The 24,972-nt window shown below is 41.9% G+C and overlaps 1 protein-coding gene across 8 annotated transcripts in view; it reads left to right on the top strand.

Moving 5' to 3' along the window:
• tpst1 (tyrosylprotein sulfotransferase 1) overlaps positions 1–22,869 on the top strand; it is a 73,873-nt gene extending 51,004 nt beyond the window's left edge. For all 8 annotated transcript variants that reach the window (XM_048556978.1, XM_048556982.1, XM_048556979.1 and 5 more), the window contains one exon: positions 22,347–22,869. In XM_048556978.1, the coding sequence (XP_048412935.1) occupies positions 22,347–22,358 (12 nt within the window). In that variant the 3' untranslated portion in view covers positions 22,359–22,869. The remainder of the gene's footprint in view (positions 1–22,346) is intronic.
• The last annotated feature ends 2,103 nt before the right edge of the window (positions 22,870–24,972 follow it).

Below are 24,972 nucleotides of genomic sequence, written 5' to 3'. Positions count from 1 at the left end.
AAGCCTTTATAAGCTACAGTGTTAGGTTAACAATAGTTAGCTTGCTTAATACTTTTTGATATACAATGAAGCCTGTTTTTTTGCTTAAATGTGAAATCATGTGGCTTGGTTCTGTTGGTTAATTGCTGCTTGTCTTTAAAAATTAACTGTTCCCAACAAAATTGTAACACCATCTCTTGCATTTTTAAATTCTTTGCTAGTAACAAATCTCTGACTGCTACTTTCATTCTTCATTGTTTTCTGTATTTGATTCATCCTGAATATTTTGTAACCAGGATGTCTTAGCTATTAAAGGGATGTGATGGTGCATTGTTGCTGGACGAGTGATCTGGAGTCCCAATGCTCTGGGCTTCCTTTGGAAACAAGGAGCAGAGAAGCTCTGGAGGGATACAGGTTATCCAGGAAGGAGCTGAAGAAAGGGCTTAGGAGAGCTATAAGGGCGCATGAGAAAACCTTGGCAGATAGGATCAAGGAAAACTACAAGGCTTTTGACACGTACGTGAGGAATAAGAGAATTACCAGAGAAAGGGTAAAGGGAATTTGTGCACGGAGCTTAAAGACCTTGGAGAGGTCCTTAATGAATGCTTTTCAAAGATATTCACAACTTAGAAGGACCTAGTTGTAGAGGAAGACAGTGTGAAACAGGGGGGTGGGCTCGAGGAGGTCGATGTTAGTAAGGAAGATGGACGAGGAATTTTGAGGAACTTGAAGATAGATAAGTTCCCGAGCCTGATGGGATTTATCCAAGGATTCTATGGGAAGCAAGGGAAGAGATCGCAAGGCCTTTGGTGATGATCTTTTCGTCCTCACTGTCCATGGGCATAGTGCCAGAAGGTTGGAGAGAGGCAAACGTCATTCCCTTGTTCAAAAAACGAAATAAGGGGAACCCCAGAAATTACAGGCCAGTTAGTCTTACGTCAGTGATGGGCAAATTATTGGAAAGGGCTCTGAGAGATAGGATTTATGATCACTTGGATAGGCACAGTTTGATTTGTGATAGTCAGCATGGATTTGTGAGGGGTAGATCATGCCTCACAAACCTTTATTGAGTCCTTTGAGGAGGTGACCAAATACGTGGATCAAGGTGGAGCAATGGATGTGATATATGTGGATTTAAGTAAGGTGCTTGATGAGGTTCCCCATGGTAGGCTCATGCAGAAGGTAAGGAGGCATGGGATAAGGGGAAATACGGCAGATTGAATTCAGAATTGGCTGACCCTTAGAAGACAAAGGGTAGTAGTGGACGGAAAATATTTAACATGGTGCTCAGTTACTAGTGGTGTACCACAAGGATCTGTTCCAGGTCCTCTTCTATTTCTGATTTTTGCAAGTGATTTCGATGTAGGAGTAGAAGGGTGGATTAGTAAATTTGTGGACGATACGAAGTTGGGTCAAGTTGTGGACAGTGCAGAGTGTTCTAGGTTCCAAAGGGACATTGATAGGATGCAGAGCTGGGCCGAGAAGTGGCAGGTGAAGTTTAACCCTGAAAAGTGTGTGAGGGGATTCATTTTGGAAAGACAAGCTTGAAAGCAGAACACAGGTTTAAAGGAAAGATTTTTGGCAGTGTGGAGGAGCAGAGGGATCTTGGGGTTCATGTCCACAGTTCCCTGAAAGCTGCCACCCAAGTGGATAGAGTTGTTAAGGCAGCGTATGGTGTGTTAGCTTTCATTAATAGAGGGATTGAGTTCAAGAGCCGTGAAGTTTTGCTCCAGCTATACAAAAGCCTGGTTTGGCCACATCTGGAGTGTTGTGTCCAATTCTGGTCGCTTCATTATAGGAATGATGTGGAAGCGTTGGAAAATGTGCAGAGGAGATTTACCAGGATGTTGCCTGGAATAGAGGGAAGGTCTTACGAGGAAAGGTTGAGGGAGTTCGGGCTTTTCTCTTTCGAAAGACGAAGGCTGAGAGGTGACTTGATAGAGGTGTACAAAATGATCAGAGGTATAGATAGGGTGTACAGCCGGAGACTTTTTCCTAGAGTGAAGGTATCTATTACAAGGGGGTATAATTTTAAAGTGAGTGGAGGTAGTGAGAGGAGACATCAGAGGTAGTACCATCAGTGTTCGAGACGTGGAATGCTGTGCCAGAGAGAATAGTGGAGTCAGCCTCATTAGGGGCATTTAAGCAGCTATTCGATAGGCTTATGGATGACAGTATAAGATTTGAGTGGAGTTTAGATAGATTTTAGGATTAGGGTAAACTTTCGGCACAACATCACGGGCCGAAAGGCCTATACTGTGCTGTGTTCTATCTCAGGTTGGAATCCCAACAGGCAGGTGGCAGTGTTTGATTTTTTTTAAAGCCTGGAATCAAAAGTCTAATGATGAATATGAAATCATTGATTGTCGTAAAAACCCATTTAGTTTACTGATAACAAAATGTGAGGCTGGATGAACACAGCAGGCCAAGCAGCATCTCAGGAGCACAAAAGCTGACGTTTCGGGCCTAGACCCTTCATCAGAGAGGGGGATGGGGTGAGGGTTCTGGAATAAATAGGGAGAGAGGGGGAGGCGGACCGAAGATGGAGAGAAAAGAAGATAGGTGGAGAGAGTATAGGTGGGGAGGTAGGGAGGGGATAGGTCAGTCCAGGGAAGACGGGCAGGTCAAGGAGGTGGGATGAGGTTAGTAGGTAGATGGGGGTGCGGCTTGGGGTGGGAGGAAGGGATGGGTGAGAGGAAGAACAGGTTAGGGAGGCAGAGACAGGTTGGACTGGTTTTGGGATGCACTGGGTGGAGGGGAATTGCTGGGCTGGTTGTGTGGTGCAGTGGGGGGAGGGGACGAACTGGGCTGGTTTAGGGATGCAGTTGGGGAAGGGGAGATTTTGAAGCTGGTGAAGTCCACATTGATACCATATGGCTGCAGGGTTCCCAGGCGGAATATGAGTTGCTGTTCCTGCAACCTTCGGGTGGCATCATTGTGGCACTGCAGGAGGCCCATGATGGACATGTCATCTAAAGAATGGGAGGGGGAGTGGAAATGGTTTGCGACTGGGAGGTGCAGTAGTTTGTTGCGAACTGAGCGGAGGTGTTCTGCAAAGCGGTCTCCAAGCCTCCGCTTGGTTTCCCCAATGTAGAGGAAGCCACACCGGGTACAGTGGATGCAGTATACCACATTGGCAGATGTGCAGGTGAACCTCTGCTTAATGTGGAATGTCATCTTGGGGCCTGGGATAGGGGTGAGGGGGGAGGTGTGGGGGCAAGTGTAGCATTTCCTGCGGTTGCAGGGGAAGGTGCCGTGTGTGGTGGGGTTGGAGGGCAGTGTGGAGTGAACAAGGGAGTCACGGAGAGAGTGGTCTCTCCGGAAAGCAGACAGGGGTGGGGATGGAAAAATGTCTTGGGTGGTGGGGTCGGATTGTAGATGGCGGAAGTGTCGGAGGATGATGCGTTGTATCCGGAGGTTGGTGGGGTGGTGTGTGAGAACGAGGGGGATCCTCTTTGGGCGGTTGTGGCGGGGGCAGGGTGTGAGGGACATGTTGTGGGAAATACGGGAGACGCGGTCGAGGGCGTTCTCGATCACTGTGGGGGGAAAGTTGCGGTCCTTAAAGAACTTGGACATCTGGGATGTGCGGGAGTGGAATGTCTTATCGTGGGAGCAGATGCGGCGGAGGCGGAGGAATTGGGAATAGGGGATGGAATTTTTGCAGGAGGGTGGGTGGGAGGAGGTGTATTCTAGGTAGCTGTGGGAGTCGGTGGGTATTCTAGGTAGCTGTGGGAGTCGGTGGGTTTTAGCGAAGGAAATCTGCCCTATCTGTGACTCTGCCATTCTGACGAAGTGTCACTGGACCCAAAACGTTAACTCTGCTTTCTCTCCACATGTGATGCCAGATCAGCTGAGTTTTTCCAGCAATTTCTATTTTTGTTTCTGATTTCCAGCATTCATATTTCTTTGGGTTTCTTGCATTGTGAAATGGCCTACCAAGCCTTTCAGATGTATCAATGATTTAAAAACCTCCAAAAAGAATTAAACTGGACAGAGCACCTGGCAATGCTGTAAGTAACAATAACAATCTCAGTCCTGTCATCCCCGCAAAGTCCTTACTACCACCTGGAGGCTGGTCCCACAATTAGGAGAACTATCTCGCAGATTAGCTTAGCTCAGCCTGACACAGTATATTCACAGAATCATACTTCACGTACACTATCCTGGACATCATTACCATCTCTGGACAGGACTGACCTAGCAGGGGTGGTTTCACAGTTGTATCTCGTCATCGTGATACTCAACACTGACCCTGAATCCGATGAATTCTCATGGCATAAGGTCAAACACTGGCGAGCAAACCTCCTACTGAATAACTAATTCCTTAATTACTGAAATAATTCATTTCTAAGTGCAGCAAGACCTGGACAATATTCAGGCTTGAACTGATAAGTGGCAAGTAGCATTCACACAACACAAGTGCCAGATAATGACTATCTCTAATAAGAGAGAATCTGACCCTTGCACTTTCACCCTCCTAAGTATTACTATAGCTAAATCTCCCAGAGTCTATATCCTTTGGGGGTTTACAGTTGAACAGAAACTGAACTGGATTACTCGTGAATATCGTGGTTACAACAGTCGATCATATATGAGGAATCCTGCTGAGATTGAGTTATCTCCTGGCTCCCCAAAGCCAGTCCACCGTCTACAAGATGCAAGTCAGGTGAACAGTGGAGTACTCCCCACTTGCCTGGATAGTTGCAACTCCGACAACACTCGAAGCTTGACAGCATCGAGGATAAAGCAGACCATCCACAAATATCCACATTCACTCCCTCCACCACTGATGGAATAGCAGTGTTTGCTGTCTACAAGACACACTGCAACAACTTACCAAAGCTTCTTAGACAGCACTCTTAAGACAAATGACTGCTACCATCTAGAAAAATAAGTACACAGGGACACCACCACCTACAAATTATCTCCTCCCCGAGCCATGCGACATCATTCTTTCAGTGTCACAGAGATAAAATTGTGGAACCTTCTCCCTAACAGCATTGTAGGCGTACTGGTTCAAAAAAGCAGCTCCACACCAACTTGGCATGATTAACTACGGATGGCCATAAATGCTGGCCCAGCCAGCAACAGCAATGTCATGAATTTTTTTTAAAAAATGACATTCTCCTTAAAGCAAGTCTTACCTATCTTAATCCTTCAGTGTTCCTTCTAGCTCATTATTTTTATTCAGTGTATAGTTTATGAACTTTAATGTTCTTTCTGTTTGGTAGTATTACACTTTTATCATTTTTCTCTTTGATTTTTTTCAAAATCCTTCCTGTATCCTTTTTCTCATTTGTTCTACTTTACATTATTTCATCATCATTTAATAAGCCATCTTCCACAACACTTATCACACTAACATTGAAAGTTTTATCTCAATCCTATTCATAAAAAATGAAAGCAAAATACCACAGGTGCTGCACATGTGAAATAGAAATAGAAATGCCTGAGAAACTCAGCAGATTTGGAGCTTCTGTGGAGACAGAAACAGTTAATGTTTTGAGTCCAGTGGGACCTGTTATTGGTACAAAGTCGGCTTATCCTATATACACCACTTATGTCTCCGAGCCTGTCATAAAACATTTTATCAATGTCAGTCAGACCTGACATGCTCTTTCTTCAATTTCTTTTGGTTATTTAAAGTGCATACAGTCTATTTATGCTGCGATGAAATAATGATATACTGGAAAATGCATTTTTCTGTTTTCAAACAATTCATTTTGCATTTTAAACTTAATTGCACCTGTTGGAACAGAAAGTTATATGTGATTATTTAAATTTTAAAATATTAACATTTCTGTTTATTAAAATTAAAATTAAAATTTTGGAATTTGTAAATTAAAGAAATATGAGGTCCTGCCACCACCCCATTGGACTGAGGATACCCAGCTTTATAATTGGTTTTCTCATTTATGCTGCTAATTACCATTTTCCTCTTTTGTATTGTGTATGTACCGTTTTTAGAGAACAGAAGTGAACAAGTATGTCATTAGCATATGTTTTTTCAATCCTGACTTCGGTGATTGTAATGACGTTAGCCAGGTGGACCTTTATAGAATGAGTTCTTTGACTGCTGTTAATCAGGTCCAGTCAGGGAGCTCTGGCCGACTGGTATAACCAGGAGTGTTAGAAGTTCTGTAAATTTTGAGAACTGCCTCTGAGGGAGCTGGATCAGTGTCAAGGATTCTCCATGTGTAAATGAAGGGTGACTTTGTGGCGAGATACTGGCCTCTGTGAAGTTACTTCAGTGGTGACGGAAGAAAAGCATGGTCCTGAAGTAATTCACTCAAAACAGTCATCTTTGAATTTGGGTTAGAATTTCTAGCATCATACCATTATTTGGAAATCTTGACTCGTTCGATGCTGCTAATAATGTCTGTGCCCACTTTATGAAAATAATGACTTATTTTTTCCGGATACACAACATTGGACAGATGAAAAGAAACAAGTAATTATTCTGACGGCCTGTGAACCCACAGCTTTTTCAGTTTTTGGGGCCCAACTTTTCCTGAGACACCAGACACTAAAATCTTCCAGGAGTTGTTGGATTTAGTTAAGAAATATTGTGATCCTAAGAGTCCTGTAATCCTGAGAGGCTATCCGTTTTACTCGGCAATTTTGCGAACCAGGGGAATCCATATTGGGATTTTTGACTAGTTTTAGACAACTGGCAGATGCATGTCACTTTGGTTTAACCATTAATGAGATACTGAGAGATGGTTTGATGTATGGGATTAATGATGTGTCCATGCAAAAGCGCCTACCCATTGAAGCCCAAGTGGAGTTCTGACAGGCATTGCAAGTAGCCTTTTCGTTGGAAAATACAGCAATGGAGCATATGAGTTGCAGAGTATTCTAATGGAGGTGGACACCCTTGCTAGTCTGACTGAACTTGGAATGTCACTTGAATGAAGGTAATTGCATAGCCTCACTCAGGACATATCCTGAACAGAGGTACTATAGGTCAGCTCACAGAAAAGCCCAAGTCTCAGCTAAATTTTCTTTATTAATACCCGAATCGTTGACTTCTCCTTTCCTCCAAATGCTGCCTGCCTTGTTGCATTCTTCCAGCCTCTTGTTTGTCTACCTTGGATTCCAGCATCTGCAGTTGTTTTTTTCTCATAGTTTGGTATCCAGGAGAGTGCACACCCTGAAAAGTCCACCTACATCTGGTTTGGAACAATTATACTGCTTAGCAACATCCAAATCCAAATCAGTCAAAATAAATGTCTGGTTAAATGGTCACCCAGTTGTAATGGAGGCTGATGTTGGGGTGGCCATTTCAGTGAAGACAGAAATTTGCTATGGACTTCAACCCTTAAGTTTTGCGCAAGACTTTGGCAGGGGTGAGAATCTATACCAGAGAACCTTTACTGATTAAGGGTACAACTTTGGTTCCGGTCACTTACAAGAAACAACTGGTTCAGTTACCACTGGTCGTAGTAAAAAGCTTGAACCTAAGCTTTGAGTAAGTAATGAGCAGGGTAGACCAAGGAGAACCAATTGATGTTATCTACCTGGATTTCAAGAAGGCCTTTGACAAGGTGCTGCACAGGAGGCTGCTGAATAAGATAAGGGCCCATGATGTTAAAAACAAGGTGCTAGCATGGATAAAAGATTGGTTGTCTAGCAGAAAACATAGAGTGGGGCTGAAAGGCTCTTTCTACAGATAGTAGCTGGTGACAAGTGCTGTTCCGCAAGGGTCAGTGTTGGGGCCACAACTTTTCATTTTATACATTGATGATCTAGATGAAGGAACTGTCAACATTCTGGCTAAGCTTGCAGGCGATGCAAACATAGATGGAGAGACAGGTAGTATTGAGGAGGTAGGGAGGCTGCAGAAGGATTTGGACAGGTTAGCAGTGGTACAAGTGGTAGATGGAGGACAACGTGGGCAAGTATGAAGTCATGCACTTTGGTAAGAAGAATAAAAGCATGAACTGTTTTCTAAATGGAGAGAAAATTAAGGAAGTCTGATGTGCAAAGAGACTTGGGAGTTCTTATCCAGGATTCTCTCGGTGTAAATTTGCAGGTTGAGTCAGTCGTCAGGAAGACAAATGCAATGTCGGCATTTATTTTGAGAGGACTTGAATATAAGATCAGGGATGTACTACTGAGGCTTTCTAAGAGTCTGGTCAGGCCACATGTGGATTATTGTGTGCAGTTTTGGGCCCCATATCTCAGGAAGGCTGTATTGGCCCTGGAGCAGGCTCAGAGGAAGTTCACAAGAACGGTCCCAGGAATGGAAAGCTTAACATATGAGGAACATTTGAAGACTGTGGGACTATACTCATTGGAGTTTAGAAGAATGAGGGGGAATCTAATTGAAACTTACGGAATACTGAACGGCCTGGACAGAGGGGATGTTAGGAAGATGCTTCCTTTGGTAGGAGAGACTAAGACCCAATGGCACAGCCTTAGAGTAAAGGCAAAAACTTTTAGAACAAAGATAAGGAGAAACTTCTTCAGGCAGAGACTCGTGAACCTATGGAATTCACTGCCACAGAAGGCTGTGGAGGCCAGCTCATTGAGTACATTTAAGACTGAGATAGATAGGTTCTTGATTATCAAGAGGATCGAGAGTTATGGGGAGAAAACAAGAGAATGGGGTTGAGGAACTTATCAGCCATGATTGAATGGCAGAGCAGACTCGATAGGCTGAATGGCCTAATTTTTGCTGCTATGTCTTATGGTCTTGATGGAATGAAATTGGTTGAGAAATATTCACCCAGATTTTCTCCATGTTTTTCGATCAGAAAGGTATGGGGACTATCAAACGTGCCATGGCTATCTTGCGTCTTGACCAGGAAGCAATTCCATGATTCTGCAAGGCCCATCCATTGCTATTTACATTATTAATAAAAGTAGAGGCAGAAATAAGAAGGCTGGAAAGCAAAGTCCATCATGGGCCTCCTGCAGTGCCACAATGATGCCACCCGAAGGTTGCAGGAACAGCAACTCATATATTCCGCTTGGGAACCCTGCAGCCCAATGGTATCAATGTGGACTTCACCAGCTTCAAAATCTCCCCTTCCCCCACCGCATCCCAAAACCAGCCCAGTTCGTCCCCTCCCCCCACTGCACCACACAACCAGCCCAGCTCTTCCCCTCCACCCACTGCATCCCAAAACCAGTCCAACCTGTCTCTGCCTCCCTAACCTGTTCTTCCTCTCACCCATCCCTTCTTCCCACCCCAAGCTGCACCTCCATCTCCTACCTACTAATCTAATCCCACCTCCTTGACCTGTCCGTCTTCCCTGGACTGACCTATCCCCTCCCTACCTCCCCATCTATACTCTCCTCTCCACCTATCTTGTTTTCTCTCCATCTTCGGTCCGCCTCCCCCTCTCTCCCTATTTATTCCAGAACCCTCACCCCATCCCCCTCTCTGAAGGGTCTAGGCCCGAAACGTCAGCTTTTGTGCTCCTGAGATGCTGCTTGGCCTGCTGTGTTCATCCAGCCTCACATTTTGCTGTCTTGAATTATCAAACCAGTTCAGTTTGTGGAATGGGTGGCACTGGTCTAACCGATTGTGAAGCCGGATGGGACAGTTTGCCTTTGTGGGATTTTCATCGAATGGTAAATTGCTTTTCGCAGCTGACTAAATACCCAAGCCTTCACGTAGTGGATTTATGTGCAAAGCTGGCAGGGGAGGTGTCCTTCATGAAGCTGGACATAAGACCATAAGACATAGGAGTGGAAGTAAGGCCATTCAGCCCATTGAGTCCACTCCACCATTTAATCATAGCTGATGGGCATTTCATCTCCACTTCCCTGCACTCTCCCTGTAGCCCTTGATTCCTTGTGAGATCAATGAGCTAAGTGTACTTGCAGTTGCAGTTAGATGAGGATTCGGAGAAGAATGCTACAGTTAATGCCCATAAGGGTTTGTACCAATACATGAGACTGCCATTTTGGGTATTGTAAGCCTGTACACTTTTTCATCGGGTGATGGCGAAGATTTTACAAGATATACGCCAGGTCACCATTTATCTAGATGACTATTGGGAAGACTAATAAGGAGCACTTAAAGAACTTGGACATAATCCTTAGATATTTCTTCCAGGTGGGTGTACACCTTAGGGAAATATGTGTGTTCGAGGCACCCAAGTGATCTACTTGGGCAACAGAGTTGACAAGACTGGGATACACCCATTGGAAGATATAGTGAGGCTGATCAAAGGTGCTCCGGCTCCCATGTTAGTACCAGCCTTGGATCTATCCTTGGCTGGCAAACTATTACGGAAAGTTCATACATAACCTGGCCTCCATCCTGGCACCTTTGGGTCAACCCTTAAAGAAGGATCAGCTTTGGAAATGGTCATGTAGCAAAGTTATCGCTTTCAGGGAAGTGAAGAAACAGCTGTCATCCTCTAAGGTGTTGGCACACTGATTCCAAGTGAGATCTGGCATTGACATGCGATGCCTCCCCATACAACTTTGGCTAATGTGGAGTGTAAGGAAGGAAGGTTTGGCAGCCATATTTGAGGTCCGGAAGTTCCACCCATACCTTCGTCAGGTTTTGGCCTGAAACATTGACTTTCCTGCTCCTAAGATGCTGTCTGACCGGCGGTGCTTTTCCAGTTCCACATTTATTGACTCTAGCTTCTAGCATCTGCAGCCCTTACTGTCTCCATGTCAGTTACAGGGGAAACAAAAGGGCTGTCACAACTAGAATTGAAACCTTTTTGGTAGCCAGGGATCAGATCACAGTGGAGGACAATATATTATTTTGGTGAGCAAGAGTGATCGTTCCAAGTAAAGGTTGCCCCCAGATACTGGCTGAAATCCATCAGGGCCATCAAGGGGGTTTCGAAAACAAAGATGTCATGTCTGGTGGCCATGACTGGATGCAGACATAGCTGTGTTAGTGATGCTGTGCCCAGACTGCCAACAAGGTCAAAAATAGCCTCCAGCAGTACCCCCACATTTGTGGGCATGGCCGGGTGAACGCTGGACTTGATTACATATTGACTGTGCAGATCCTTTCATAGACTCAATGTTCTTAGTCATTGTGGATGCCTACTCCAAAGTAGCTGCGTGTGCATTGAGTTAATCAAAAATGGAGACGACGATAGAAAAACCGCACGCATCTTTTGCAGTACAGACTCCCGGAAGTCTAGGTCACAGCATGCCATCGCTTACCAGCAGCAAATTTGAGTATTTCCTAAAGTTGAATGGTATGTGACATATAAGGACAGCTCAATGCCATGCACCATCTAATGGCTTAGCAGAAAGAACAGTCCAAACTTTGAAAGCTTAAAGAAACAGCCTGACAGCTTCACTAGACACCAAACTGACCCGGTTCCTATTTGATGATAAGACCACTCCTCATTTACCTGCAGGGATAGCTCCAGCAGAGTTGTTAATGGAGAGAAGACTCGTGCCTGGTTAAATCTGATCATCAGGATCACTAATGCCAGGTACATGACGTCAACAAGTAAGAGAAACAGTTTAATTCGGGGAATAAAGTTTGGTATGGAACTGTGGGAATGGCCCTACATAGGTAAGAGGCACGGTCAATGCAAGGCCAGGTCCAATGACGTGTACAGTTTGGGTACGTGCGACAGGCCTGAACGAGACCTGGATCCAATGAAAGCTATAAGCTTGTAAATGGTGTGAGGGCAAGATATGAGCCACTTATTGACTATCTTTCCACTAGTTCCGGATCCGGTGGGTACTCCCAGTCTGTCAAGTGTTGTAGTTACCTCTGAATCAGAGATTGTCACAGCAAATGTTGCAGCCTTGACACATTTGCCACCTGAAGAGAATAAGTTTCTTCCGAGATGCTCCAGGCACAAGCGGTGAGCCACTGTGCTTTACACACCACCTATATCAGAGGCAGAGTTGGAGGAATCTAACCTGGTGCTAAAATGCCCCAGGAGGAGCTACAAAAATAAAGAATCGGCTTAGGTCTCTAGGGAGGAGGGATGTAGTGGTTGTAATGAGGTCAGCCAAGTGGATTTCAAAATCTGAGTTGCCTAATTGGGGCTGTTAATCTGGTCCAATCCGGGAGCCGTGGTTGACAGATATAAGCAAGTGTATCAGAGGTTCTATTCACTCAGAGCTGACTCCGATGGACCCAGATCCGTGTCGAGGACTCTCCACGTGTAAATAAAGGATGACTGGGTGACGGGATACCAGCCTCTGTGGAGTTATTTCACTGACCAATTTTAATACTGACTCGGGCATGTTCAATACAATCTAGATTATATTTGAGCATCAAAGTCTTCATTTGCATTGCGCTCATTTTTGTGCGTTCTTTATATTTTGACTTGGTTCTGTTGTTGGAAGTAAATTTCTGACTAATTATTCCCTGAATAAGCAATGTTCCTTAATCACAGTACTAAGAATCTCATGCCATGCTATGTGGCAGCACTGGCTATGTGTATGGTGAAATTACTGCTCTTTGGTCTCTCCCATGCTATCTGTATTACAGTATCCTGTATTGAGGCCTGTTATATTTCTGTACCTTTTGTTCATAAGAACTTGTATCTTGAAATTCCATGAAATGCCTTGCACAGATTAGGAGTTTTCTATGTACTATTAAATGCACCATGGAAGATGTGTAGTGTTGTATACTGAACCAATGTATACTAGATTCAGTAATTAGCTTTTTATCTCATCATGTGTTTTTATAACATTGCGGGTGAAGTAACATTTGCATCTTGTAAAATTGGTTGTATTTGGAATTGCAGTTAGCTACCTTTGAAAAGAGTTGAGGTATTAGAAATACTCAGAATCTCAAAGCTCTAAATAACAATAATAGGCTGATAGAGTTAATCTTGAGGGGTCTTTGAAATCTGGGCCTTTGGAACAACAAAGGGAGTGCAGTATTAAACTTTAGCTGTGATTATTGGATTATGAAGTGAGTAGTTTCAGTAACTCGAGTAAGTCTAGGAAATGTTTCAAGAAATGATACAATGATAAATGCGTGTAATAAAATGTGAATTTAAAGTGGTAACTGTTAAGATATTAAAGCACCAGGAGAAATATTTAGATAGAAACCAGGCTGAATATTCAAGGAATGCTAAAGATTTGTTTTTATGGGGAATGATATCCAGGAAGGCAACCTCTCACAGCCAGAAGAGCAAGGTACATTAGAATATCAGCACCTGCAAAATCAACTCAAGCACATACCATTCTTAACTTGCAGTTATATTGCCATTCTTTCACTGTTTCTGGGCCAAAATCATGGAAAGCCCTTTGTAACTGCATTGTGAGTGTAACTATGCTCCAAGGACTTTAGCCATTCAAGATGGCAGCACGTCACCTTCTGGGAATAGTTATGGATGGGAAATAAATGCTGTCCTAGCCAGCAATGCTCATATGCTGTGACCATATTTTTAAAAACTCATGACACAGGGTCTTAGTGAGATCACATGTAGAGTGCTGTGTGAAGCTTTAGCCTCCTGTTTTAAAAAAGGGTCATAATTGCATTAGCATCATTTCAGAAAATGTGCACTTGATTTGATTCCTGGGATGAAGGTTTATTTTATGAGGAAAGGTTGGAAATTTGAACTTGTATCGAACAGAAATATAAGATCTTTAGGAGACTTGACAATGTGGGTGCTGAAAGAATATTTCCTCTTTTGTGAAAGACCAGAACTATTTTAAAAAGAAGGGGCCTGTAATGAATGATGATGAGGAGGAGGAGAATTTTCTTCCCTCAGAGGGTCATGAGTCTGTGCCACTTTTCCCTAGGGAGGTATAGAAGCAGGGTCATTGAGTATTTTGACAGCAGGGGATAGATAAGTTCATTGACTAGCAAGGGAATCAAAAGCTGTCATGGTGTACAAAAAGTGGAATTATGCTGCAGTTGGATTAGCCATCATTGGACCAGGCCCAAGAGGTAAAATGACCTATTCCAGCACATAATTTAAATGTTGCTTTTATATTGATGCTGTGACTACGAAGGATCATAATTCAAAGCTGAAGAGTGCAATGTCTAAAGAACAGAAGATTGGGGTAAATTAAGGAGCCTGTCAGTAGACCAGAATGCTGGCTTATAGGATGGGCTTTTGCTGATCTTATCGTACTCTGTTGATAACAGAAACCAATTTCTGGTTTTGGAGCAGAAACACTGGTTAACTCCATAAGGAAAAAATTGAGACTCTTATAGGTTAGTCTCCTATCTTTAAATTGAAATTTCAACATTTTTGCTGCCACTGGTTTGCATTAAAGTGAGTTTATCAAAATAAATAAATGTTGGAATATCCCCAACTTGACATCAAATTTTTAAGAATGCTTTTGTGCCACATTTTTAATACGTGTTGTCTTGGTCATAAAGCTGCTTTTACTGATATGGAAGTTAGCTCCACTTCAGTATAGGTTTAACACCACAATAAACATAAAACAAACTAGGCAGTTGGAGAAAGTAACAAACTAACAGAGCTGCACTAGTTAAAGCATGTTTCCCCTAAGAAGTAGAGTTGCCGATCTAAAACAGGCTACAGAGTGTTGCCATTGTAGCTTGACTTATATTCTTAACTGTTAAGAAAAACATAATAGCAACATATCATAAGATGTAGAAGAAGGAAATTGGCACTGAACATTGGGTATATTTTTAAAATTTTCAGACATTCCAATCCAAAACCAGACTGGTGATGTAAGGGCTGGAGTGAACTAAATAAAGATTTTAATATTCCTCTAAAATTTAGCTTTGGAAACTTGTTTCTCACACTAGGTGCAGCAGTCTAATTGCAACCTCCAGAGAGTAGGAAATGGAGGTACTGGCTGAAAAGGACTGAAACGAAGTAGTCATGCACATAAATTATAAAGAGGATTAATATCTTGGATTTAAAATTACCATTTGGTAATGGTGAGCTTATGCAATGTTACCTGTATATTTGACTTCTAGCAAATTAATTCATTTTTACATCACAATTAAGTAGTCCTTAATTGCCTTCTTGTTAGAGGCAGTGAGCTTCTTTCTTGAATGCAGTTGTGTGGCATGGCGGATTATTTCAGAGAGCAGTGCAGCCAACCACCATTTCAAAAATTCTGGAGTCACATATAAGCTAGAGAATTTTAAAGACCACAAATATCCTCCCTTAAAGGATGAGTGAACCTGATGGATTTTCACAACAATGCAATAGCTCCATGGTCAACAAAAGCGATTTATAGCTTTTTAATTCTAGATTTATTGAATTGACTGAATTTAAGATCCCTCAGCTACTGAGAAAGGACTTGATAGACTGTCCCTGAATCATCTATTTAGATTTCTGGATTACTGACCTAACAACAGTCTCTGCTACGGTCCCTCCGTGTTGCCATGTGACAACACAGCATCTAACTTCCTTTTCCTCTGTCCAAAGTCCTCAGAACTGTTGCTTCCCAAAACTCCATTCTCATCACTCTAGCCCAGCTTCCATATTTTCTCAGCACTAAAACAACCTGATTCAAAGTTTCTTAGGTTTAGTAGATTCTCTTTCTCCAGTGTCTTGTGTATTCAAGCATTCCACACAATTGGCCACTCTTCTGATGCTCCTGTACATTATTTTCCTAAGTTACAACAATGATCTACTTAATTAGCTAAAAACACTTCAGACCTCCCAATGTGTGAAAGACGTCATACAAACCAAAGTCTTTATTTCTATTTTCCCCATCCCTGTGATGACTACTTTTTGCAGATTTCATTCCTGCAACACAATTTTGCTAATGTTGCAATCTCCAAAGTATTTAATTATCGCCTCCTTATTAACGGTTCTGTCTGTTAACAACAGTATAATCTTAAAGCTTTGGGTCAACTTTCATGTCTATATTGATGATACCCAGTGATATCCCTCCATCGTTTCAGTCAACTCTTTGGCTCCAAGCCATTTAAAAATAAAATTTCAAATGCATCTCACTTTTTGTTGAGCGAGCAGTTAGTCACCAAACACAACAAAACAATGGTCCTTAACTTATACCATAAGTTATACTTACTTGCCAACATCTCACAACATGGCTGTATACTCAAATGGACCTGTACGGTTCAATCTGTACCTGGTCAATCCTTGTCTGGATTTTTAAGCCCCTGCATTCAACCCATCATCAAGCCACTTTGTTTCTACACATATAACAGGTATCCACTTTTGCCCAAATCACAGACCCTCAGTTAATTTTGTTAAGTAGGCCAATGCTTTCCTAGCTGGCTTGTTACTTTCCATTTAATTTAGTTTATCCAAAATCTGACAGCTTGCATCTGTCTCACCCTCACCTCCGTCATCACTAATTTACATTTTCTGGGGAGTTAAATCCAATGTGCTGACTCTAAGATACTTTAGATCTCTTTACCTGTCATTACATGGATAGCCTTCAATCTCTTTCTTGAGTCTTCGCTAAACTTTGCTACTTCTATTTGAAGAAGCACCACAAACCCTTTATAATCAGGATTTCAGCCTTATTTTTCCAGTTCAGCCTTGAAACACTTCAATATGATAGAATATTTTGAGCTCTCATCTTTGTCACTTAGGTTAAGAAAGGGAAGTCCAGAAAAAGAAAGAAAAACCCAAAGATATTCCACAAAAAGGTAAGGGATGGCAATTTAAAACCCTAATGAAATGTTTCACATTAAAATGAGGGCAGATAGTAGCTTGAACACAGCCATCAATGTGACAGAGGAAACCTGATTAGAACGGAGTGAAGACATTTCCTACGTAAGTTATGCACAACAGAGACCACATGTTCTTATATCGATGCTCGTTATATAAAGGGTGTGAGTGGACTCGAGATGACATTCGCAACGAGGGTAAATTAAGCTGAATGAAGGAAGATGATGTAATATGTAAATGATTGCTGATAGAAAGCTTCCAATGATAAAATAATGGAATTAAGTTTTTTACAGGAAATCTGCTTAAATGAAAATGTACATTGATGTCTAAAGAACCTAAATCCAAGGTGGACAATGTTAAAATGTGTGGATGTAGGTAGTTAGAAACTAGACTTGAATGGAAATATATGGCAACTAGTTTAAAGGGATAAAGTGGACTGCAGTAATCAATCTGCTGGCCCAATCCAGACTTACAGATTTTCATAAAGGTTAGAAACTGATTATAGATTTAAAACTTTCGTTGAAGACTTGGAAATGGGAGAGATGATTTTGTACAGAATATTTGAGATAATTTGGTGATCAGTAGTATAAATTTGGATCTAAGCGTGTTGGGAAATCGACCAAAAATTTTCTTTTTGGATAGAGTTCATTGATTATTCAGTCACATACCTCATAAGAACACCAGTATCACTTGTTCTTCTTTCAGTCACTTAATTGATCAGTTAGTGGACAGCATCTTAACTCGTGTTCAAACTGACAAGTAGTCGGGTAGGAATAGCTCAGGGAGAATACGAGGAGGAGGAATCTTAGCCAATACGGTGTTTTTCACAATACAGCATAGGTCCTTTGTCAACAGGTTAAACAATGCTGATGTTGGTACAGAGAACAAAATGTTCAGAGTTGTTTCAAAGTGACTAAGCACAGCATAGATTGCTGATACTGGGGTTTTGAATCTCTCAGAAAAGATCATACAACAGGAAAGGACACAAGGGTTCTGGCAGAAATACAAGATTAGAGATAAGGAATGTATCAAATTACTCAAAAGTACAATCTCCTCTCTTGCAGGTATGGAGTTTAGGGCAGAATTGGGAAGATAAAATAGAAGATGTGGTTAAACATTTATCTGAGTAGGGCAGAGGTTGAAGAGATTTGAGTTTACAACCTGTGGAATATTATTTTATCATTTTCCTCTTGGTGGCTTTATCTTTGGAAATTGAAGCAATAAATTTTTAAATTTGTGGGATGTGGGCATCACCTCCATCCCTAGCTGTACTTGACAAGATGGTGGTGAATTACCTTCTAGGATTGCTGTAGTTCATGTGGTGTAAGTATAACTGAAGTATTATGAGGACAGAATTCTAGGATTTTGACCTAATGGTAATATGGTTCCTAATTAAGATGCTGTGTGCCTTGGAGGGAAATTTGCATGTGGTGTTGCTCTTGTCCTTCTAGTTGGTTGAGTTTGGTTTGGAAGGTGCTGTCGAAAGATCCTTGCTGAGTTATAGCTTTGCATCTTATGGAATGGTAGACACTGCTGCCTCTGTGATGGTGGCGGGAGTGAATGTCAAGTGTAAAATGAGGTGCCAGTCAAGCAGACTACTTTCTGCTGAATTGGTTAAGACATCTTGAGTATTGTTAGACTTGAAACCATCCAGGCAAGTGGAGAGCAACATTCCTACTAAGCTGCACATGTGTGCACAGCCACTTTGACATTCCACACACTGCGATCAGTGTTTCAGAAGACCCTGCCTCCGTGCAGAAGAATACCCTGAGGAGGATTGCTGGTGGGGAGTATTCCACCACCCTCATGTCTTGTGCCTTGTGAATGGTGGACAGGGTTTGAGGAGTCAGGAGAGAAGATTCTTGCTGCAGAATGCTCAACCTCTTGTCTTGTAGCCATAATATTTATGTCTGGTCAACTTCAGCTTCTAGTCAGTGGTAACCCCAAGGCATTAATCACGGGGAATTCCATAACGTAATTTGGTTAAATGTCATTTTAACTTCTGTTTTCTGTTGCATTCTGTCTTGATGGAGATGGTCACTGCCTGGTGCTTGAGTGATGCAAATTTTATTTGCCATTTATCTGCCCACCCCTTCATGTTGTCGATGACTTGTTGCATATGGATTCAGACTGCTTCAGTAACTGAGTGAAAACCAAAAGAACGGCGGATGCTGTAAATCAGGACGAAAACAAAGTTGCTGGAAAAGCTCAGCAGGTCTGGATCATCTGTGGAGGAGAAAACAGAGTTAACTTTTCTGGTCTGGTGACCCTTCCTCAGAACTGATGGTGGCTGGGAAAACGTCAGTTTATATGTCAAAAGTAGGGAGGTGGTGGGGTAGGGATAAACGATAGGATATAGCCCAAAGAGAGAGAGAGAGAGAGAGACAGTTGGACAGACAAAGGAGTTGCTAACGATCAGGCTGGGAGGGTGAATAGTTGTTAATGGGGACTGTTAGTGACTAACAACAGGAGGTGTGTAGTGGCAGGCTATGTGGTTAACAAAGCCTGGTGTGTGAGGTGGGGGTGCTGGGACATGGGGGAGTTTAGGCCCAAAAATTATTGAACTCAATATTGAGACCAGAGGGCTGTAGGGTCCCCATGAGGTGTTGTTCCTCCAGCTTACGCTAGGCTTCACTGGATATAGCAAGCCGGAGACAGAGGTATTGGCCAGGTTACAAGGTGGTGCATTGAAGTGGCAGGCAACAGGTAGTTCAGGGTCTTTTCTGCGAGCAAAACGTAGATGTTCTGCGAGGCAGTCGGTGTTTCGTTCCCCCAATGTAGAGGAGACCACATTGTGAGCAGCGAATGCAGTGGACTAGATTCTTGGAAGTGCAGGGGAAGTGTTGCTTCACCTGGAAGGTATGTTTGAACCGTTGGAATCCTGCGGAAGTAGGATTTAAATGGGCAGGTGTTACACCTTCGCCGGTTACAGGGGAAGGTGCCGTAGGGCTGTGGGGAGGTGTTGGGGGTGAAGGAGGTATGGACCAGGGTCTCCCAGCGGGAACAGTCCCTGAGGAAGGCGGACCTCCCCTCCCTTGACAAGGGAGGGGAGGTCCGCCTTCCTCAGGGACTGTTCCCGCTGGGAGACCCTGGTCCATACCTCCTTCACCCCCAACACCTCCCCACAGCCCTACGGCACCTTCCCCTGTAACCGGCGAAGGTGTAACACCTGCCCATTTAAATCCTACTTCCGCAGGATTCCAACGGTTCAAACATACCTTCCAGGTGAAGCAACACTTCCCCTGCACTTCCAAGAATCTAGTCCACTGCATTCGCTGCTCACAATGTGGTCTCCTCTACATTGGGGGAACGAAACACAGACTTTGGTGACTGCCTCGCAGAACATCTACGTTTTGCTCGCAGAAAAGACCCTGAACTACCTGTTGCCTGCCACTTCAATGCACCACCTTGCAACCTGGCCAATACCTCTGTCTCCGGCTTGCTATATCCAGTGAAGCCTAGCGTAAGCTGGAGGAACAACACCTCATTTTCCGCTTGGGGACCCTACAGCCCTCTGGACTCAATATTGGGCCTAAACTCCCCCATGTCCCAGCATCCCCACCTCACACACCAGGCTTTGTTAACCACATAGACTGCCACTACACACCTCCTGTTGTTAGTCACTAACAGTCCCCATTAACAACTATTCACCCTCCCAGCCTGACCGTTAGCAACTCCTTTGTCTGTCCATCGCCCTCTCTCGCGCCCTCTCTCGCGCCCTCTCTCGCGCTCTCCCTCTGTCTGTCTTTGGGCTATATCCTACCTACCGATTGACACATCACTTTTAAGTATGCCTCATGCTGCACCTGGCGTGCCCTCCTGCACTCTTCATTAGAATTGGAGACGTGCAATGGTAGAATGGAGAGTATGCATTCAATATTCCTGCCATTTCATTATCATGTATTATGAGTTTAACATCTCATAGTAGGTAGGTAGAGATACAGTTAATGTATGAGTGGCTAGTGACGACCTAGACTGGCTTTGATTACCTGAGGGGATCAGAACTAAATTAAAAGAAAATGGGGGCATGGCCTAATGGTATTATCGATAAGCTATTAATGCAGAAACCCATGGTGGTTTGGTGGAATTTCAATTCAAGAGAAGAAACTGAAATTAAGAGCCTAATAATGACCGTGAAATGATTGTAGACTGTCAGGGGCAAAAACACCTCAATTGTTTCACTAATGTCCTTTACAGAAGGAAACTACTGACCTTACCTGGTCTAGCCTACGTGTGACTCTAGACTCTCAGCTATGTGGTTGATTCTTAACTGCCCTCTGACCTTAAGAGCTGGTCAATGAATGCTGGCTGAGCCATAGCCACCCGCGTCCCGTGAATGAATTAAAAAAGAGATATTCCCCGCCTCCCTTATTTGCTCTGGTTTTTGTTTATTTTTAGGATATTACAGACCCATAAGAGATTGGAAGCTGTCTGGTCATAATGCTTTAGCCATCAGGAGTGCGGAAGGCTTGATGGCTCAGACTGACTTTTCCTACCTGTCATTCTCATATGTTTGTAGACCTCAGTGGCTCAATCTTACCTTAATTTTTTTTGACATCCTGTCTTATCATTTATGTAGTTTGTAAATGCCTTTTCCCTTATTGAATGTTTCTGTTATTTCTCATTTTCGGAGATAACATAGTTACTGAGGGTTGAGAAGTATCTAGTTACGACGCTCCTTTTCTTTGGATTTAATTTTAAATTCACCCGTTTTATTTATTCGTGGCAATCATTTTTGGTTAATCGGTTCTTATTTACATCCTTAGATCAATTTTCATTCAGGATCATTTTTGAGACAATTTCATTTAGATAAAGATGACATGAAATTTTCATGGTCCTCATTACTGAGATTTGCTTTCAATTTTCATTTTTTAATTTATTAAATTTAAATTCAGTTAGTAGCTGTGTTAGGTCTTGAACCCATGTTCCCAGACTGTTACCCTGGACCTCTGGACTATTAGCCTAACGATATAACCACATCATCACTATCCTCCCCTTTACTTTGGGTCATTGTATTTGCATACATGTATCACTCATCACAATTTAATCCTCATGAACACTGCTGTCTTTCGATGCTTTATTTCTGTTTGTATTTTTAAAAAGATATCTCCGATCTCTTCCCTTTTAGTGTTTAAATTATATGTCCTCTTGATTTTTCCTATTGCCCTTTTTTAAAAAAAAAATTTTCTTTCCATCTCTGGTACAAGAGAAACCGTTTCCTTGCAATGTCGTTCAAGCAAACCTGGATTGATTATTTTTTTCCATTGGTAGTATTTAGGAGAACTTACTTTTGCTCACTTGCCTCTAAGCTGTCTACCTACTTCAGACAACTTAAATTATGAGGAAGGAGGAAGTACTTTATGTACACAGTTATTCAATATAATAAAGAATCAAGAACATGGTTCACCACATCTCTGGAGTGATTAGGTAAATGTTGGTTTTTGACTGCAAAATCCATGTCCAATGAAAGAATAAACAAACTTGTTACAATTGTTTTGGTTCTTTTGTCATGCTAAAATAAACAACCTCCCTGTGTTGCTAATCCACATGTTAAAAATTTCCAGTTTTCACATTTTGTTTATTCCATTTCTACAGTTTTGGAACTTTTCTTGTGGCACAATCTTCCACACCTGAATTGGAATTTTTGTTTTAGTTCATAATAAAAAATCAAGTTTTATCATGCAGTAACTGAATGTAGTTCAGTTTGCTGCAAAATGGCAGATGCTTCACAAAACAGCGGACAGAAATTTTTTTTGAGAAAATTATAGTTTGTCATTTTTGGAGAAGAACTACATAAAAATAATTCTATTGTATTATGTTTCACTGCAGGTGAGATCTTAACTTGAAGATGGACAGATATCTTGCTTTCTGATTGTCAGAAAAGCAGGTTTCTCAGAGTGTCTCAGGATCAAATTTTCTCTTGGATCGTGTTCTTGACCAGTGTCATAAGTTCTTTATTTCACATAAATTTTCATCTTGTAGCCACTATTTCTTCTGGAAACTTATAGTTTTTAAATACAAATATACTATATCTGAGTTTGTTATGTAACCATTATTGATGGCAATAATGTTAGAATATTGCTGTACAGCATTTAAAAATGTATCAACAAATGAAGTGTGAATTATATCCATTTTCCCTTTGAGTTTTATTCATGACAAAAATCACTATAGACAATTTTTTTGTTTGTTTCTTTATATGACTGAGGATTTAGAAGTAATCTCCTGGAGAGAGCTTGAATAAACCTGAATCCTGTTCTCCTAAATGCTATGTAACTGGACTGTGATTTAAAATTATAGTGATTTTATCTATGCATTTCCATGTAAAATATGTAATTATTATTGGAGCATGAACAACTTCACAATGCTGTTCATGTATGTATTTGATTTATTTATACAGTTGCATATAAAATTTTGTTTTTTTTTGTATTTTCAACTAAAATTTTCAATTAAAATGAAGTTTAACATGATACTAAGTTGTTTCTGTCTCAAATATAGGAGTATTGGAGGAAGAAGTCTGAAAAATGACAAGTTGGTGTGCTTACACTGCTTACTTGTAAATTATTAGCACTCAGTGTATGCTAGCATTGACATTGATTTGGTACAGCCATGTCAAGAAATTGCAGCTAATTTTCAGGCAAATGATCACTCATTTTCAAGTATAGCTTGAATAAAAGCAAAACGCTGCAGATACTGCAAGTCTGAAAATAACAGAATGTTGGATAAACTTACCAAGTCTGGCAGCATCTGTGGAGAGAATAGAGTTAACATTTCAAGTCTGGTGTGACTACTTCAGAAAACTCAAGTTCAGTTGCTGTGAGATCAGCTGAGTTTCTCCAGTATTCTCCATTTGTTTCTAATGCTGCTTAAAACCCTGGTTCGGCCACATCTGGAATATTGTGTGCAGTCCTGGCTGCCTCATTACAGGAAAGATGTGGAAGCATTGGAAAATGTGCAGAGGAGATTTTACCAGGATGTCACCGGGATGGAGGGAAGGCCATATGAGTTAAGGTTGAGAGAACGAGAGCTTTTCTCTTTAGAATGACGAAGGATGAGAGGAGACTTGATAGAGGTGTACAAAATGATGGCAAGTATAGATAGAGTGGACAGCCAGAGAATTTTTCCTAGGGTGGAGGTAGCTATAATGAGGGGTCTTAGTTTTAAAGTGAGTGGAGGTAGATATAGGAGAGATGTCAGTGGTAGGGGCGTGGAATGCATTGCTAGAGAGGGTAGTGAAGTTGGCTTCATTAGGGGCATTTAAGTGGCTATTAGATAGGCTTATGGATGATAGTATAAGTTGGGGGAGAGGTTAGATAGACCTTAGGTTTAGGGTAAAAGTTCAGCACAACATTGTGGGCCGAAGGGCCGGTACTGTACTGTGCTGTGCAGTTCAATGTTCTATGTACTTTACAATAATGCATTTTTTGGCCAGAAATCTTGGAGCATGTTCTTGGACTGGGAGACTTTTCCTATGAGTGGTGTATATATAATTCCTACTCACTTAAGAATCTATTTCTCATTTGCAATTACAAGAGGAGATCATATATTACAGCAGCAGTGCATGCAGAAAATATTATTGAATACAATTATGATATTTATTTTGTAGGAAAAGGACGTTCTTATTCTGGGCCTGAAAATAGCCTTGGTAGTGGGAATGTGGAAATGACCAGTCTTCCTCAAAATTGTAATTACAACTGTTTTCCTAATTAAATTGTATCTCCAGCATGAAAGATATGCCATTGCAGGGCAATCTGCAGATGATACCCCCTGTTACCCTTGGCTCACGGATGTAAAAAAATTGTAATATTCTTGTCTGAATTAACCAAGGTAGAGAATTAAACTAAAAAAGCCATAAAACAATAATTTAGCAACCTCATTAGTACCAAGAACATTTTCAGATGGGCTGAGGGTTTAAAGCAACATTGGCATGGATGATGGAAATGAGCAACCTCGTGAATCTTTCCTGCAATTGTTACAAATATTTTAGATATGATGTGGTTTGCAGAGAGAGTGATAGTGGACTAATAATCCAGAAGCAAAAGTTCCTGGTCTAGATACGTGGTGGAACTTGAATTCAGACAACAAACTCTGAAATTGAGAGTTGGTCTGAGTCGTGGTGGCCATGAAACTGTAATGAAGGAAATCTGATGTTTTTAACTCATCTGGCCTATCTGTGACTCTAGACCCACAGCAAAGTTGTTACCTCTTAAAATGCCCACTGAAATGATTTTTGAAGTCTCTCAGTTCTTGGCCAATTAGAGATGGGAAGCAAAAATGCTATCTTTGCCAGTGATGCCCTCATATTATTAAAAGAAAAAGGGTGTCCAAGCAGCTGCTGTAATGTTAATGACACTTTCTTTAATAAATGCAGAGCTATGTACTGTATGAACTTAAGGTGATATGGACAATCTTCCAGCCTTGAGGTAAATGCTAAAATCCAGCAGCCAACAAAGAATTA

The sequence above is a fragment of the Stegostoma tigrinum genome, chromosome 27, assembly GCF_030684315.1.
Source record: "Stegostoma tigrinum isolate sSteTig4 chromosome 27, sSteTig4.hap1, whole genome shotgun sequence".
Taxonomy (NCBI): domain Eukaryota; kingdom Metazoa; phylum Chordata; class Chondrichthyes; order Orectolobiformes; family Stegostomatidae; genus Stegostoma; species Stegostoma tigrinum.
Note: the sequence above shows the minus strand (reverse complement) of the source record. Positions and strands in the feature narration are given on the sequence as shown.